General features: G+C 33.5%; 1 protein-coding gene across 14 annotated transcripts in view; it reads right to left on the bottom strand.

The window, feature by feature from the left end:
- The window catches only part of NBEA (neurobeachin), a 455021-nt gene that overhangs the window by 285104 nt on the left and 149948 nt on the right, over nt 1-19969 (bottom strand). For 5 of the 14 annotated variants that reach the window (XM_038127945.1, XM_038127964.1, XM_038127973.1 and 2 more), the window contains exons 25-30: nt 16765-16788; nt 14129-14309; nt 13369-13499; nt 11923-12030; nt 10115-10283; nt 8660-8755 (exon numbers count right to left, since the gene is read on the bottom strand). In XM_038127945.1, coding sequence (XP_037983873.1) covers nt 8660-8755; nt 10115-10283; nt 11923-12030; nt 13369-13499; nt 14129-14309; nt 16765-16788 — 709 coding nt within the window. The remainder of the gene's footprint in view (nt 1-8659; nt 8756-10114; nt 10284-11922; nt 12031-13368; nt 13500-14128; nt 14310-16764; nt 16789-19969) is intronic. The other 9 variants (XM_038127956.1, XM_038128031.1, XM_038128004.1 and 6 more) reach the window with 4 other exon arrangements.

The following is a 19969-nucleotide window of genomic DNA, read 5'->3' as shown; positions in this document are numbered from 1 at the left end:
ATCAGATTTGTATCTTTACTTTTTTTTGCTGTGCCTCCAGTACCAAATACTAATATGCTACACCAAGCCAATTCAGCTCAGTCTGATTTATCACTATGAATAACAATATCTAAAAACTAAGTGGAGTGCATTATCTCATTTTTAAAACATCAAACAAGGTAAATGAATATTTACATTTAGTGCCTTAAGAAAAAATAATTTAACAACTGATAAGACTTCTTAACTACCTTTCAGGCAAGATTCCTGGCAAATTAGGATGTCTGAAATCCACACAAATATGGGTGAAAAGATATATTATAAGACCTTCTTGATCAGCATTACTATTATTACTAATATTATTTTAGGTAAATGGTAAACTTCTCAGCATAGGTCACAAAACCCAACCAGTTTTAGTTATAAAACTTAAGTTCTGTTCCATGTTCTTTTACACCATGTCTTAGCACTTCTGTTGCCTTGTGAATGCAGAAATAAATATTGATTCATAAAGTGATTTAGAAAAATCTTAAACCTGAAACATCTATGAGTTTGTAAAATACTAAATACTTAAAGCAACTTAACAAAATGCTAAACATGAACAGAAGCAAAGCCTCAACTGATTGCATCTGTCCACGTCCTAACACTGTGACAGTAAGACACTAAATTTTCAGCAAACCTCATCAGTTTTCTACAGCGCAAGGCCATGTCAGTAGACAAAGCAGAATCATTACTAGATCTAGTGATCTTAACCCTGTCAGAAACAGGCAGTTGGAAGCCAGATGCCTCCTTCTTACTGTTTTTCATTCTAACTAATGAGTTCATCTAATACATTATGGGAAAAATATGGGCCTAAGTTAACTAAATGACATATTGTATATCTGGTGACCTCATCCGTCACGCTCCTTCCATAAAATATCTTGTTTGCTTGTGATTTATGAAGTGTATTGTAATTGTTTTAACCTACTGAGTTACCTAAATAGCTTTTGCACTGCTTCCATATGGGTAAAAACTACAACCCACACTCCCCCTGTTTATTAACCTAATAATGAGCCATTTCATATGTAAGGCAAATACACACAATTTTGTCATTATAAAAAATGATGACGCAAATCACACTTTTAATATTTATTTACTTTAAAAAGGTGGAAAAAAAAATAAAGTGGATATTCCTGTAATCTTCTTGTCTCTTTCATAGTGTTAAACTTCCCTACTAGATAAAAATGTGCTGAAATTTTTCAAAAGTAAGATGAATGAAAATTTTTTTTTTAATTGCTTACAATATGACTGATAAAATATTGGAAAGCAATACTATCCCAAGTAATTGTTATTTCTGCTGTAAACAATAGAGAAACATTTGGCAGTGGAAGGGTTTGGTCAATCTTGATGTAGGACTTGCCACCAACTTTTTCTGCATTTGCATTGAAAAATTTATGAGTTGTTTTCTGCATAGCTATCTTAAAGCACTGGTGATAACCTTAATAGCTGCCTTTTATAAACCCTTTGTAGTTTTGTACAAACCTCCAGAAACAGCACCCTACAAGCTGTAAATGCTTTCAATTCCAAGAAGGCAGTGATATTACAGCTTCCTCAATAGGTGGAAGAGTCAACTAATCAATTCCTAAACTCAAGGCCAAAAAGACAGAGTGGAAAAATTCTTCCCTGCAATATCAGTCTACTAGTTTTCATTAGTGCAAGGAGCAGCACAATTAAACTGAGATGAGAAACTAAATATGGGAACAGAATCAAAGAGTAATAAGGGTCAGATTAAAAAGTACATTGAGAGAAGTAAGCAAGAATGAGCAAGAATAGATATGTCCCTGGAGGTTGAGGCACAACAGTGAGAAGAGATCCCCTGAAAGAAGCATTCAGATTCCAAGCTGCTCTCTATCTGCTACTCAGGACCTTCTCTTCTCTTGGCATTTCTATTTCTCTGTGAAATTTTTTTTACCAGAGTAAAAATTCCCTTTATAGTGATCCTGATCATGGCCCAACCATGTAGAATCTAGATGGTCTAGAACTTTGGCAGCTTGGCTGGTATTAGTCTTCATGTAACCATGCATTAATAGGCAATTTTGGTCATGTGCCACTAAAAGACTTCATGAAGTTCTGTTATTTCTGAGGCAAATTAACATGAACAACACTGAGAGCAGAACTCATTTGCTGTTCTGAAATATTTTAAACAAGTTTCTTTGTAAACCATATTATTAAAATGTGAGGGGAAAAGAGCCTGGCTTAGGGTTACCATTTTACATTCTTTCACTATCAGTCTTTTATCTACAAAAACATTTGATAAATGCAGTCTGCATTTAGCCCGCATCTGTATTTAGCCAACATATTTATCTAAGTTTCTGAAATTCCTGCCCGACCAAACACTGTCCCTTTCCTTCCACAAGAACAGCAACGCAGCAGTGCAGATTCAGCTGTCTAACAGCATGCTGCTACATAGGCACACAAAGGAGTGGAAGTAGAGCACATGCCATGGCAGCTTCTGGATGGCAAGAGGAAAAGCCACAAGCAGGATACCTCAGGGTATGTGTGTGGCTGAGGGCAGAAGGAACACAGCAGAAAATGAGGGGACTGAGGAAAGTCAGATAGGAAATACTCTGTAGTGAGTTGGCAATTGGAAGCGCATAGATTTTGGTACAGGAGATTTAAGACAGAAGGTCGAGAATTTTCCTTTTAGCCACCATGGATTTGTGAGGAGAAGTGATGCAGCTGTCAACCAGGAAAACCAGAGAGACACTGAAATGGGAGAGGAATAGAGGAGGAGAGACTTGGGGTGGGGAAATCAAGATTGGGAAGTGATTGAAGTGGACAGTTATCATCAGCCTCTGTTCACAGCTGGACATGCGTAAGTGCATGTCTTCTCTTTTTGTTCTTTGGAAATTTCTTCTATGTGCTCAAATTGCTCAAAAGTCTTATCATTTTTTTCCTTTCCAGCAGTCATTAAGGCAGACCATACCTACCTTGACCATAGAAAGGACACTGAAAGAGCCATTTATGACAGACACAACCTTTTGATCTGTTTAGGCAGTCTTTAATCAATGTCTTAATTCTTCTTTACTACTAAAAGGTCTTTCACTCAGTGTTTGATGGATAAGACATCAGTCTGATTGATTACCTGGCTGCCAAACAAAATGTCTTAAGCCAAAGCATTACCAAGGTATTAACTAAAATATATGAAAAAGATAAAATAAAAATAAGAAAATGAGAAGTTGAAATAAAATACTTTAGAGTAAACCAGGTATTTTCATTATGAAACAAAACCCGAATGGAAATTGGGAACAATATGGTAATATGTTTTTTTTCCCTAGGTGAGTTTCCCTAGTTTTTTCAGTTTATATTTTCATTCATTTATTTTTTATTGTGTAAACTCAAACACAAAATTTAAAAATAAATTATTTTGGAGGTACTTATGATGATATCTGTATTTCTGATGTATGCTGAGAAAGATGGTGGTTTTGTGATTAGACATTTCTTATAAATGAAATTTAAAAAAAAATCTCTCACAATAGGTTACAGCATCCAGCAACAAAAATTAACAGTGGAGCACAGAAAATGTTTCATATAGACAAGGAAACATATTAAAATATTTTGGTTTAAGTACTACTTTTTAAAAAACTGAAAGTTTTTTAAAAAACCTTTTAGAACATCTGTTTAAAAGTCTGTTTAAAAATCTGTTTTCATCTTTTAAAACAAATGAAAATAAAATAATCCCTATTACAATTGCTTCATGCATACATAATTACTGATCAATTAATAATCAAATATATGTGCAAACATCTCCTATGATGCCTTAAGTAGCTAGTAAAAGGCAATAAATAATAGATTAAGATGTATTCATCACTATCTCTTGATCTTCAAATGCCCGTCTTTTCAGATGTAGTTGGAATAAGGAGGATATGTTTTATCAGAAGAGCAGTATGATTATTTTGAGCAGCAGGCAGAAATTCAATAGAATCGGAATTTTATGTTAATCATGAATATCACCCATGCTCCTTATAGCATTCTCCTTTCTTGGAAATATATATACAACCAGATTTTGAGGAGGATGGAGACATGAGTTTTGTCAGGACTTTGTGAGGCAAAGAATATTTTCACAGGCAATGGAAATTCGTCCTTTAGTCCACTTTGTATACTTAGGCTGTCATCCTCATACAAAATAGTTTAAAAATAGTCTGGAAATCTCTATGCTACTACATTAGAAATACAAACAACAGTGTAATTCCCAGAGTACTATATACCTAGGGGACCTGAAAAACTGCATACTTTACTTGTCTTCAAAGAGAAAACCATTTCTGCAACCTTTTAATACAGTTCATTCTGTCAAGAAAAATAAATCAATAGCTTCCAGTCCATCTGCACCACATATCTTTAAGAAATCTATTAATTTACAGTGCTTTGGGAAAAATACAGGCAGTGATAGCAAGCAAGTGGAAAAGTCAATCAATTTTTGATAGAAGTTTCTGATAACCTGCATACTGATTTGCTTCACACAATATATTATAAGCTAAATTGCATTGTTGCCCTACTTTCATTTCTGAAACACTCCTGAATAATGCAAATGGAAACATCCATTTTCTACTGAAAATATCTACTCATTGCTTCGTTAATTTTAATTGTGTTCTCAGTAATTTACGGGAGGCCAGCTGAAGTGTAAAAAGGAAAAAAAAATACTAACATTTTCTACTGTTGGAGATGTGGAAACACTGTTGACATGAATAGTCCGATAAACCTTCAAGGTAAGCAAGGACAGCTTCAATTGCAACCAGAAGTCGAAAAACTCATTTCAAGTGATCCTGACCCCTATAGCTAAATCTACTTGAAATTGGTGGCTATAATTTGAAAAGGTTACTCAGTTTTACATGGTAAGGCTTATTAGCTGTTATTAACAGAAGATACCATGCTCCTCTATCTCTCCTCTTATTCTGATGAAAAGGTGTTTCTCTCTTAAAATATGTACTGATTACTCTCTGCCTAGTAAGAGAAAAGGCTGCTCTTAGTTTTTGCATCTCTAGTTCCATATCTTCCAGATACATCACATAACACAGAGCAAAATTGGTTCATACCAATTTCGGGAAAATATCCTTATCTAAGTAGAGAAATCAATGGAGAAAAAAAAATTTCTAAGCTATTCCAATTGCTCAAATTTCAGAAATGAAAATTTTGGCATTTTGTGCTAAGCTCACAAGGGTAGCTCTTGCTAACCAGTAAATGGACATTAATGATGTTTTGACTAACACAGCTATATCTATGAACATATATGTAAAACAATTATAGATGTGGATGGGGATATTACTAAGACACGTAATGTCATTATTGGATTAAGTGCCTGACATCAAAGAATTTGATTGCAGCTTTTGTCATAAACCAGTGTTTGTGTCTGGAGTTCAGTTATGCCATGTCACAGGAGTCAGGATTGATCTGACCAAGACAGACCAGCTCTGACAGCTTCAGTGAGTGAAGAAAGATTGGCATTTCTAGTGACGAGTAGATCTCAAAGCAGGTCACATGAACTGTACCCTAAATGTGCCCTAACTTCTCTTCACCTATTTTAAGGGAGATGAAGATGATTAGCTCAAATACTGATTCACTACTAATATTTTCCAGAAAGTAGAACCCATGCATGACTGATGATTTTAAGACAAAACCCTGAAAATCCAGTGCAGAGGTTTTGGTCAATAATTTTTAATGTTATTCTCATCTTTACTAAATCTCCCTATTTAATTAAATTTATTAATTTTAAATTTAATTAATTCTTTGATATTTTGAACAGGAAGAAGCAAGTCTGCAGCATTTACTTTTGTAGGACTGTGTTTTTCAGAAAACCTTCAGATTCAAGAGAAAAGTTCTGATCTGCCATTTCCCTTGAGACTCTAGTAATGAATTACTTCAAAGTGTAATGCTATATATGACCTAAATTGAAGAGAGAGAACTTTCTCTTGATTTTGCAAGATCTGCTTTGTCTGACTACACACTGACAAATTTAGAAGTACTGAAGACCCTTTAAAGTTACTGGAAACAAGGAGGAGAAACATAAGCACTTTCAACAAACTTATGATGAGAGTAAATCTACAGATACAGATATATTTTTCTCTCCCCATGGATCAGGTCAGAATGAAAAATAAATATAGAGGTATAGAATGTTATAAAGAAATAAATATTTTTCTTGTTAAATGGTAGTCATGGACACTACTGTAATAGTTTTTCCTTCCTGGGTGTGACCTTTTTCCTTCAAACACCATAAGATAACACCTAGCTTATGAGGAATGTATGAATAATAGTAAAAGAAACATTATTTTGCTGTGTACAAACATTTTAAGTAAGGGTAGACTATATTTCCCTGCAAAATATATTTTAAGGTCTTTTATTTCCATACCATCTTTTATTTATATCCAGTAATATCAGTAAAGAAGGCAAAATTTAATATTTTTATGATGATAACAGAAGAGTTTCATATCAAATAAAATGATGCTAAAATTCTTATAACCCAAACTTGACAGCAGCTGCAGTTTCTCATAGGAAGCATTCGCTGATCACATACTGTAATGTATTTGAGACAAGTAGGGTCTCACACAGATTTAAATGAATTTTAACTAAAGATATTGCTCTACAAAATGGAACAAAAAAAAAAAAGTCAGAATTTCACTAAGAACAAAATCCTTATCTTAAATACTGGTAATATAATTAATTCTATCTTATCATTTCCCCTGCTAAATTTCCTGGTCAGATAATTAGATTCTACTAAAAATGGAGAAATGGTTTTCTTCTAAGGAGTCAATCCTTAAAGAGATCTTTTCCTGTACAGTCCTATCAATTATGATACTACTTGCTTGATAAACAAAGAAAAAATTCTTTATATCCATCTAGTGTCATATGGAATGAAGGAAATATGTCTTCACTTCCAGGTAACAATCAAATTTCTAGAAATTTTTAATAAGTAGGACTTTGCTGTAAAAATGTGTTGTTAATTTTAAAGGCCACTTTAAATCACTTTGTATTACGTAAAAATACCTTAAAATTTAAAATCATATTCAAAAATTAAATTAGCTGCCAACATCTGAGAGCAAGTCAGGTCACTGAAAAAAACCCAATTGGCTTATCCACTGGAATGAAAGATTCTCTTGAAATGACAAATATGTTTTGACTTCTGGCCTTTTCTGACAGCACTTGCAATTTTTTTTCATTTAACTTTTTGCTGATGTTCAAAACTGAGGAACTGTGTTCACAATATAGAAAGTGGAATTGTTTTTCCTCCAATGGGTGAAGCTGTAAAGAGTATGAGACTGAGACCTCAGACAGTTAAAACCCTTAAAGATCTGATGATATCAACAAATAAAATAACTAACCACAGATAACATTTCCTTTACTGAATAATTTATTTCTAAAGCCACTTTTCTTTCTAACCTGCTCACACTTTTAATGTAGCTCTATTCAACTATTTCAAAACCAAAACTATTTTACTCGAACTCAAGGTAAAACAAGTACAATAGATAACAATATTAAAATTGAGCAATAAAAAATATTTTCTTCTTTATATGGCAGACAATAATCTTATGAATCAAAATTACAAACCCTGGCTTACACGCTGTTAAAAATTAAAGCAATTTATATTATACATACACACATCAACTTTATACATGCATACACACATCAAAGCTCAAGAAATGCCAGATTAACATAGTAATAGCTTAAGCTGATGCAATAAGTATTTTAACAGAATACTCCCAGAACAACATATGAAAAGCATAAGTCACCTTATTACTGAAGTAGGATGTTAACTTTTCTGTTCTTTATTAACTGGATGCATTCTAAATCACGTATGCTTCTTATAAATTGGTATTTTTACCCTGTGAGATCTTACAAAATTGTACCAAGGACATTTTCATCAGATTAAATTTTTCAAATCCTTTTACATTCTGTGTTTACAGCACATTGCATGCAAATAATTGTGGAAATGTACATGCAAACCTGGCTAAAGGTACATTCAGGTAACCCTCTCTTTTTCAAGAAATGACAAAATCCCCCCATGTTCCTACCTCATGGAGTATCTATTAAAACATACAAACAAACAAAACAAAACAAATCAGGCCCAAAACATATAATAGTTGCTTTGCTAGAAAAATTGGTTTCCTTCAATAGAAACACAGCACAGCACATTAAGTAACAGGCATAAATAATTCACATACAGTATCAGAGGTTTACATACCATCAGGAAGGCAAGAAAAAAAGCAAGAAAAGAAGGCAAAAGAACAGGAAAAGATACAGGGAAAGGGAATACTACAAAACTGCTTTATACTTCATGTGGTATGCAATATTTCCAAAACAGGCCTGATTTTATTTTTATGGGCCTAATATTGTAGCAGAATAACCACAAACCAAAAGCATTTAAATTTTCCTATATCCATTCCCTTCTCCTGAATGTTTTTTTGGCTTTTTAAAATTTAATTGTTTCATTTTATTTTATGATAATTAAAGATAATAAATTGTAGTGAAAGTGGGAGAGAGACTTTTTAGAAAAATGTAGGCAGGAAGTTAAAGTTTTAAAGGTATCATCAGGTCTGATCTCCATGTAACCTGAGGCGTATACTTATTTATCAACAGTAACATCACATTTAGTTCTTGAAGTGCATTACATTAAATAAGAACACCCAAACAGGTTAGGAGATGATGTTAATATTACCTTTGTAAAATGAGTGGGCAAAGCTCTGCTCAGGAATTAACTTGGCAAGGAATCCATGGTTCAAACTTGGGTGAGGGATAGATGGTATGACCACAACTGTGGAGAAAATCATGGAATCAAATGTGAGCCAGCTAGTATTCATGTGTGGCCTGGTCCACTGTGGATCCATGACAGATATCCTATCTCATTGAAACATGCAAATATGGTATTACCAACAAAAAAAAAAAAAAAGGCATTTCTAAAAGAAAAAAAACCCCAATTTCCATATCGAGAGATAGGAAACAGCATACCTATTATTTGGGCACTTTAAGAGCAACATTTATAGGGAAAAAGAGACACAGATAGATAGATATATACAAGCAAATAGGCAAGACAATAATGGATGAAAGTAGCAGTTTCTTAGTTCAGAACCATAACATTAAACCAGGAAGGCAAAAAAAAATGATTTCTCTGAACTGACTACATTTATGTAGTATTTTTCAAATGGGAAGCCTACAAGCACATTGACTTCAGAAAATTACGTAAACGTAGCAAATTAAAACAGCACGATGAATCATAAAATGATGACTAAATATCAATATAACACAAATTGGAAGAAAATTCTATGAAGAATGAAAATTGGCAACTCCATAAATGAAGAAAGCAACTAAAGATCAATACAAGAACAAAAACATACACAAAGAAATGCAGCTCCTGTTTTCAACTCTTTTAAAGCAGAAGCTACAGTTATAATCAATCCAATCAGACTTGGAAAAAAAATACTGGACTAATGCAAAATATTTGAAACAGAGTGGGGTAAGGCTTGCATCCCTCATTTCTAACAGGTCCTCAGACCTAACAGACTCCCTCCTTTCGGGCTGAAGAACACATACCAGTAAAACCACTACTAAAATAGATCACAAACAGTTCAGTCAAGAAGGCAATAGCAATGTTTTTTATTCTATTGTTACCATTGGCTTTTAAATGCAGGCACCAATACAGCAGGACTCCAAGAAAGCACTCAGTCCTCCATTAATACCCTTTCACAAACTTCCTCACTCAAACAAAGGGAGCTCATGAGGGCAAGCAGCTGTATTCTCTGTTTATTATTTTTGTGGTATAAAGATATCTGTTCTTCCTAACACATAAGAGATTCAGGAAGATTTTTGGTGAACTACCTTGTCCTTTACAATTTTAACTCCAGTAGGAACCCTGTTTTTTTTAAAATTCAAATCAAAGAAAAATAAAAACACAAAAAAAATTCAAATGTAAATTAGTAATACCTTATGAGCAAGCATAGAGAATACCTGAAATATACCAATATATTTTAAAACTAAAAATTATTTTAATGGAAGAAAGTAGTACATAATTTCCTATTAGGATCTTAAGATACTCACTAAAAATACTATGTAGTCAAATAATTACAGCTCTAAAAAAAAAAAAAAATCACGTAACATTTGAAGAAAACAAATTTACCTGTACTTGTTGGTGAATTTATTTCTTGTCTGATATTTCTACCTGCCTGGCTCCCAGACCTCGCAGTTTCTCGCTGTGGTTCCAGGATGTCGCGGTACTTGGAGACCATCAGGACGGAGATGAAGTAAACCACAGCCAAAGCTAGGAACTGAGCTTGTTTGCTGTCGTCCTGTGCCAGGGGAAAAGAAAGGCATCTAGAATATTGAATATTTTCATGGAATTTTTCTACAAGAACATCACAAGCCTTAATAGTTAATACCTTTAATACCTTTCTGAAATGCTGCTTCTGCCAGCATAGCAGGAAATGGATAATGCAGAAGGCTGAGTGGATTTTCAGTGGAGTACACACACAGAGCACATGGTAAATACTGAATTTTGGAGGTAATTCAGCAACTACACAAATCTCAGGGTCTGTGGAGTCAATGGAATATTCAAAACAGAGGCCTGACTCTACTCTGAGAGTGCTTTAAAGGCTTCCTGGCAGCAAGGGCAACTGTCCTCTGCTGTCCCAAGGATGAGACTGTGACTGCCCCTGACAGAAGGAGGTAAGGGGTACAATTGCTGAGAGGGAAATCTAAACTCACTGATGTTTCTCTAGCTGACGCTGGATGCATAAGCATGCATAACAGCTTCTGGTAATACATAATAGCAGGGAGAATGTACCGTGCTTTTCTTCCAGAAATAGCTTTTACATTCTGATTTCCCCTTACACAGAAGATGTCAGCAGGAATCCTAGGTTTTCAGGACTGATTTAAGTGAAAGCCAAGACCACTATAACTTTGCTGTCTTCTTTTCTTCTCATCCCACATAATCTGCTGTTCAAGGGAAACTGCCATCTGTGGCTTAGATATTATCCTGATTGAGATTAAATTGCTCTAATTCAACTGAGATGTCTTTTATTATTACTATTATCATATAAAACTTAACATGATAAAATTAAAACTTTAGTTTCTATCTACTCCTATAGTGGTTTCATCTTTTCTCAATTTCACAAGTATGTACTTTCTATTAGAGTTCTAGTGTTTGTTTTCCATGTTTTCTGAGTGTTATTTAACACTGGCTGAATGTTTTGGCAAGTCTTAAAATAACTAGAAATTCTCTTATTAGTTTCTTTCATAGAAGTTCCAGAGATATGCTTTCTTGTATTCTTTTCTCCATTAGTTAAGAAAAAGAATAGGTGACAGAATATTGCCTCTTTGAACTCAGGTTGGAGAATTTAAATGTGACGATGTACTTGCAGGTATACAGTAATAATTCCTATTGCACTACATTCAAAAAAAAGTATACTGTGGTGCAGCTTTGTGCTAAAAATCCATTGCAGAAAAAGCTGAAAAACATTTTAAAACATGTTTACATACATAAATGTGCTCAGCAGAAGTGAGAAATGTGTTTACAAACTGATTTGCTGCATATCTGTAACATATATACTAATTCTTCTTTCTATCCTGGTTGGATGAATAGTTGACTCCTTTAGTAATACAATTTTAATCAACATATGGTTTAACTGATTTATCTTGGCTGTGTTTATTTGGCTAGTATAAGATTAAGGCTGAGTGTTAAACACAGTTAACTACTAATCTCAAATAGCTCAATCAATATAATTTTTAAGTGCAGAAGGTGGCTGATAGTTACAATGTCACAAGCAGAGAGTTTGCAGATAATATCTGAAGTGCCACACATGAGGGATATTTTTAATTTGAGTACAATCAAAATCTCTTTCAAAACATAAGTGATGATTTTGCAGAAGTAAGAATTACAGCACACATGATGATTTTGCAGAAGTAAGAATTACAGCACACATTACTCACCACATCACGAAAAACAACTGCTCGTAGACGATTAATATCAACATCCTGAAGAAGCCTATCAGGGTCTTTTATGGGAGAAAGATTTCCAGGGACATTTTCAAGGGGAGTCTAAAAATAAAAAGTAGTGAGATTTTTTTGGTCCCCTCAAAATACCAAAGCATTTCTGTTAGAACCTTAATTTGACATATTATTTTTAGCTATTATATTAATCTTAGATGATATTCCACATAGTACTCAGATTAGGGCTCTAGAAATCAAGTGATGCTTTGAATTATGGTCTTAATGATATTTAGATATAAGTTGTTATATCTTTCTAGTAGCTTGGAACAACTGTATCCCTAGACAGAGTTAAGATAATAATTTTCACACAAAAGTTTGTTTCAGATTATAGTTTCTTCATAACAGAACCATAAATTATTTCTAATATGCATGTTATGTTTGAAAATGCTGAACAGAAATATAAAATAAATGTTAATTTTACTGATATTTAAATACATGTTTACCTAAATAAATGTTAATTTTACTGTTCATTTTACTATAGACTGCTACTATTTAAAAAAGATAGAATAGCATGTGTCCTTTAAAAAATAAAATGTACTAAAAGTGAGGCCTGAACACCTAAAAGTCTCCTTTTAGTGATTTTGCTTGCATTGAACACAACAATATTGAAAAAGGTAATGTGTTTGTGAGATTTAATGAAATAATATTGTGAAAGGAACTAACTTCGTAACAGCTATTTGAAAAAGTCTTTAGAGAAGAAAAAAACCTGATTCAGTAATGAAAATATAATAGCAAAAAAGAAGGGATTCTTTACATAGTGAAATGTCTTCTATTTTAGTCATGAGCTCCGCCAAATTATTTCACATTTTTATTTCTGTATCCCCAAAGTCTTAAAGCTGTGAACAAGCTAAATATATATATATATATATAAAGAAGAAGAATAAGAATAAGAATAAGAAGAATAATGAATTAAAGACACAGGAAAAACTAGGCTGCAACTGAATATCCAATAAAATTCACTTCTAAAAGCAGATAGTAAATACTGATGCCTAATATGCATTTAAAGATCTGTTGAAGCTATTGGAACTCAGATATTCCACCAACAGAGATGCAATTGCAGGATTTCATCAAAAGTGGAGAGTACCTTGAGGAAATAAAAAAATCTATGCAGGTATATATGACAGAGATGAGTAAGGGAACTTGTTCTTTCAAGTAGGCCAAGCAAGAGTGCAAAAGCTGGTTAGAATTGCTAAAGTCAGACTCCTGCATCAAGGTTTTCATCTTTCAAATTAGCCTCCTCACACACTTTTACCATGAACCAGCTAAGAGGAAAAACCTAAGCTTTTGCCAAATATTTGAGAAGGCAGTTACAATTATTTTCTGATCCTAAAAAGCCAGTGTTTCAGACTTGCCATCATTGCTGTTGGTTACGTAAGGCTCAGTTACCTTGGTTGCTGCTGATGCTGTTACACCCTGAAGAGCATCTTGCGTTTTACCGCCAATTAATGACGTCTTGTTTACTCTCTCTCTTTGCCGTTGCCGGCATTCTAAGCAGTTCCTCACAGCCACACAACAAACTAAAAGAAGAAAGGAAAATGCCACAAACTAGAATATTTGTTTCAATTTTATATTTAGAACAACAATTAGCACTCATTACTAGCAGGCAGTAATTGAAAATTTGATTAAAAAATTGAGAATTGAGAATAACCCACAAATTTTATACCAGGAGCAGTAAAATTATCAGTATCACAACAGGTGGTATGAATAACAGTAAACAGTGAAGATAAATGCCATACTGTTGCAATATATATTGAGATCTACAGTGTCTGCACAATTTATTTTACATAGCCCATAGAGTCCTACAAATCCATAGAGACTTGCATAAGAAAAACTGCAACATGGAGGTAGCAAAGCAGCTTTAAGAAAAAAAAATCATCTGTTTACTTACTCAAATTTAATATTTTTACTCTCCCTGAATATATACAACTGGAACTACATAAGAAAGAATATTTTCAGACATGTCTTTCTTATGACTAAATTGAACTGGCCTTAAAAACATATCAGATCAATAAATAATAAATAGGATTTTTACTTTATTACATCAAGCTCTACCTACAAGGTCCTTTCCTGCACATGTCACTATTTGATCCATCGCAACTCATTGATCTGTAAGTAACTATTTAATACATCCTGTCTGTTGACTTACCAAGCCTTAGGCACTGTCGCATTAGACCTCCAGACGACATGTTTTTTTCAGCTTCAATCTCACTAAAATTTAGAGAACTGGCAAATACTAGTACATCAACCATAGCCATCAGACGGCTGAGAAACGTTACTGCTGTCTCTGCCGACATTCCTTGTGTCACTTCAATATTTTCCAATTCAGTCTTTAAAAGGAGATAATTGAATTAAACAGTTTGAACACAACTGAAATATAAAGACCGCACACACACATAGAAATCTAAATTGTTATGCTTAATGGCAGATAAATTGAAAAGTTATTTTAAAATCTCCTATTGATACCATTAACATAAGCTGTGAGTGAAATTCAAAGTAAAGCAGCATGAAGAGTGAGAGAATTATTTACATTTACATGCTGTAATAGATGAGAAAAGGTCTAATATTAATGAGAAAGTTATTAACAATTACATAAAGACAAAGTAAGGGCAGATAATAAAACAATGCATGGTGTAAAAGGGTGCAACATATTCTTACTTTCTTCCATAGGCTACGCAAAGAGGTAACAGATTAAAGGAATTACTCTGTGTATAGCTTTTACTTTTTTATGTTCTTTCATATAAACAAATGTGAGGAGTGGAGTGGGGAAAAAACATACAGTTTTGCACTCTGTCTCCATGAATTAATTTTCCCTGCAATGCTTACAGCATATAGAATCCTGACTGAGTCCAATTCTCCAGTTTGTTTGCTACCTCATGACAACAACAGAGGGAAAGTAAAAAGGGACAAGTGACATGGCGTGCAGCTCACTTGTCCCAGAGAGTTGCTGTTTCTTTCCTAATGTTGGACTCCTTAGTGGGAATCAGCAGAAAATTTCTGAATGAGTTCAATATTTCTGCAAACTAATTTTTTTTCTCCAGAAAAGACACTTAGATGTCCTGAGTCATGTTTTCAAATGCCTTCAAGTATTTAACAGGGCAGATAAGTGAGGAAACCGTCAGCTTAATCCAGAACAAAAAATATCTGTTTAAACACTTTTGCCTCTGGAGCTAGGCAAATTGAAAACAGGAATGTGTGATACTTGTCTGCATCCAGAATTATATGCCTAAATACAATTTTAAAAGTTGTTTAAAGGTAGCTGATTCTTACTGATTGTCAACAAGCTTTCCAGTTGCAAGACTTTCTGAGTACACAGTTTAATCCCTTTGAAAAGTACTTTCATTGTGCTTCTCTAATTTTATTAATTTGCTTAGAAGTATTTATGAAAAAAATTGTGTTCTTAAGGTAATTTCCTTTTAAAGGAAATAAAAAATACAGAGAACAAAAATTTTGTTTATTTCTGTACTCCTAAAACATTATTAGCTGCATTCATGGTTTACTTTGAGGAATATTTTTACATCCAAAATTATAAAAGTGCAAACTGTGCCAAACAGTATTAAGGAAACAATTGCTTTGAAAGATGAAAGATACAAAGTGGCATGTGTCACCATAGTGATAGATAGCCCTTCATTTAATTTCTCTTAAGGATGTAGCATGTTGGTCACATGAGTGATTTGGGAAGGGCTGTCATCTGTCTGAAATGCCCAATAATATTAGAAAAATAGTAAAATGACAACTCTCAGAAGAAAGATTTTCAGCCTATCTCCTATATTCTTTGGCCAGGGCTCCCCTGTTCAGTTTGTGCTGTGTTCCTCCCACCTTTTGGAAAAATAGGTTGCTGGGGTTTTTATAGCAGACTGGAACAAGATTTTTTGAAAGCACTCACCCAAAGATAATATATTTGCAAAAATCTATAGCCATAACAGTCTGCTAGAAAAACTCATATGTGGTTATGGAAACTTGAACTTTGAACTCATGCTTGAAATAACATCAGGCTCACTTGCAGCCAGTTGACTGCCTGATGTTCATTTTTATCAAGTTTCAACTGTATTGTGCCAATCACAGTCTTAAACCTCTCAAAATATCTATTGCTTTTTTTTTATTTTAGAAATTTATGTAGTAAATTCACTTAGTATAAGACTTTAGTGCATTTTAGCAAGATTTTATCAAACTTTGAATTACAAAGAATCTTTTTAAAAAAAAATCTCCTTAAAATTCTGCTACATGGAGGAAAAAAATGACTGACAGTTTTTTTACACCAAACTTACCATCATTTCTACCTGTTAAATACAGCACATAGGTATTGTAATAGTGTAGCACATAGGTACTGCAATAGCGTCTAAAATAAATCCTATTATTGATCAAACTGCCTTCTAGTATCACCAATATTTTAGACAGAGGTATCTCTAAAACTCATAGAAAAGTGAACAGATCATCATTCCATAACTACTCAGTGTAATTTAGGAGCAGTAAAAAGTCTCCCATACAAAGAACGTGTTCAGGACATAAAGAGTTTCTCTACTGACAACTGCATTTATAACTTAATTTAGCTCACAGGCCTGACTACGATCAGCCCAGGAGCTAACAGCAAGCACCATCATTGACAATGCATTAGGTTATTAAAAGTAGGCAGGAAAAGTTAATTACTACACCTAATATAATCCTATTCACATTCCACTGTATGTTATAGAAAATAATAGTAAGAATAATATTGGTAAAAAAAAGCCATAATATCAAATGATCAAAAATAAGATATTTTAGAAAATGCAAAAAACTGAAACTTACAGCAGCAATACTAACCTTAGAACCCTGGACATGCAACAGACAAAACAGACAACAGATCACAACAATAAAAGAAAAAGAAAATTATTTAAGTTAACTAAAAAATACAAGGTAAATTGAAACAAATTAGTATCTTGGAATTATACATTTGTTTAATTTATATTTAAAACAGCAAAACATTTAAGCTCAGCATGAACATTTGAAAGTAAAGACTTGTCAAAGTTAGCTATGCACAAGGAATACTTTAAATCTTGTATTATTATATAGTTCATGTAAACACTGATTATTCCAAAGCAAGTTTGTGAAGCAAAGCAAAACAAAGTAATGTTTTAACTAATTGTATAGATATGAGCATTTTACAACAAGCCATTCAACTGAAATGTAGTAAAGCAGTTAATCCTTTTATGAGGAAGCAAATATGTTTAAAATGCTTTGAAAAAATAAATATGAATTACAACAAGCAATGCTCTGGTTCTTCATGCATAATGCTCTTCCCTTGAATACACCACAAGACAGGTCATTACAATATTACATTTGGGTGTGATTTCTTTAATCTAAACCAGTGTCAAACTACATATGACAATGTTTTTGAGCCATAGGAAAAAAAATATCGGACTAAGACAGACTGAGTTGCCCTTTAAATTTCACTATTCACAATTAAATGTGTGTTATATTTTTATGGTTTAGTTTTAGGTAGAAGCACTCTCTCTATTACCATAGTGGTCTAGGAACTAATTCTTAAGTTTTCACTGGTTCTGTTTTAAAAATAGAAAGAAACTTCAGATTCTGTCAGTTATCATTGCTATAATTTAGACAGTGGAAAAACCTAACCTAACAAAAAGAAAAACAAGCTGAAATTAAGAGCTTTCTTCCCTCTGGGGCAGAAAATACAGTGCTCAGCCAGTTTTTAAATGTGTCTTTATCTTTTTGTTGCTGGATGCAGCTGGAAAATTAACTTGTGGCTATTACGTCTCAATTACTAGCTGACAATTTTCATATCAGGTTTACCAGTTTTGATTCTCAGAATTGTTGTAGACCACACAGCACCCATGGAACAACACGAGTCCTGAACATGATAATGCTAACACTACACCCAGGTCACACATCTCAGCTTTTAATCCACAGACCTAATGAGGCCATCATTAAATGTTTAATGGAGTTTTGTGGACAGTTCATAACACCAGCAGCCCTCAGATCACAATTTGAGAGCTGATATTTTGAATTCTGCAAGTAAGAAGCTGAATATAGACTTCTTAGAATAAGTAGAAAAAACAAACTGATTGCAAGGGGTCTGGAAATTTGCTCTAAAACGTCAAATAATTGTCTATAATTGTCAAATATTTAAACTCCTCAAATTTCTTTTGCCTTGCTCAATGTCCCCAAGTCCTTGTCATAGCTGCTGTCCTTGTAGCAAGCAGTGATTTCTTCCAATGACTAGCTTGTACACAAAATTTTTTTATCTGTAAACCAGCTTCTATTAACAGAAAGCATCTTCAGCAAACCTTTTCCCTTACACATCCTGTTTTTCACACTTCCACAATCTTAATAATGTCTTCCTTATGGTAGCAGTTATATTTAGAAAGCCTCAAAGACATCCCCAACAGAAAAGAGAAAATAAAAGGAAATAGTATTTTGTATTTTATAACCTTCCAATAATTGTAGCAGAGTTATCTAATATTCCCAATTTAATATATAAGAAATCAGAATTGAAAAGTATAAGACACTCCAGATTACATTGTAAAACAAAAAATTGCTCATATTTTTTTGTAATATTTTCTTCAATTTCAAATAGTTTCATATATACAACTGGCAACACTTTAAATTAAACACCAGCATTTGAAGTAAGTCCACATACAGATCCTGGGATAGAGGTCATATAGACCTGAAATTGAGTGACATATTAAAAATTGTGGGAATAGATTATTGTAAATTACAGTAAACTTTGCCCTGCATGTCAAAAAAATATATAACCTTCTCTGCATTCCTGAGTTACCCACAGATTTTTGAGGGTTTTGTTTACACCAAAGATGCATTTTTTTTATTCTCTTTTTTTCTTTAATTTATATTTAAAGTTTGCTATTCAGACCACCCTAGTCTGGATTTAAAAAAAAAAAATCAAAAACCAAAAACAACCAAACGAATAAAAACCCAAAAGCAAACAAAAAAGAAAACAAAAAGAAACCCTGCAAGATAAATGGCAGATTTCTTTTACAGGTGCTCCTTAGTGAAGGAATTCCATAGTTAAGATTACCCATTCTACAGCAGGCAAGAAATCATGCAATAATCTTCCACCCAACCCAGAACTGCCATTTCACTCCAAATCTGAACCACGCAAAGGAAGAAAAGTCTTTTTAAAACGGGGAGTTTTTCAATCATTCATCTTTTTAAGGAAACTGTGACAGTACAACCTTTTTTTTTAGCAATGGAGGGAACACAATACAGAATCTGTTGCACAAAAAGAAAAAAAAAAAAAACCCAACAAAAACTAAAACTGCAATTGCTCCAGTATTCTGAAAGTCATTTTGCTAAATTTATCCTTGGCTCTTTTCTTCAAATACACTTAATTAATTCAAGCATCTAATATTCAGCATCTGTTGTACTAGTGAGAAATAGGTGAACTGCTTTATAAAAACCAGAGGCAATGGGACACACGTAAGAGCAGTTAACTCCATAGCATATTGTTGAGAAGAGAGTTTTGCAGCAGAATTTAGGACTGCTTAAGAATGAGTGGCCCAGATTTGCTAGAACTCCAGCTGATTCACTGAAATAAAGGAACTGTGCACAGGCAGAACTGTGAGACAGTTGAAAAAGGAACTGTGTGCTTCTGTCTTTCTCCATTAGAAAACAAGGTATCTCATAACGAGAATGGATTGATTTCCAGGTTTACAGTCATTCTAGCCAGACCCTACAGGGATCTGGTAGATGTCTATATCAGAGACATCTGAATAATTTGCTTCTGTTGAGTAGATCTCCATTGGATAGAAATCTAGGCCACATATAAGTACCTCAAGTGAATACTGAGATTTTACCCTAATCTCTTCATTAATTCCATCCCTGTTTCAATCATCCTAAAGTTAAAGGGTGGAATGACCTTTACTGTCTGTTCTATAGTCTTTTTGCTTTCATGTTTCATTATTCCAGACCAAAAAGTAAATTAATTTTTTGTAAGTGGACTTAAATACATGATCTGTGCCACAAATAAAATATA

Source organism: Motacilla alba, chromosome 1, assembly GCF_015832195.1.
Source record: "Motacilla alba alba isolate MOTALB_02 chromosome 1, Motacilla_alba_V1.0_pri, whole genome shotgun sequence".
NCBI classification, from domain to species: Eukaryota; Metazoa; Chordata; class Aves; order Passeriformes; family Motacillidae; genus Motacilla; species Motacilla alba.
Note: the sequence above shows the minus strand (reverse complement) of the source record. Positions and strands in the feature narration are given on the sequence as shown.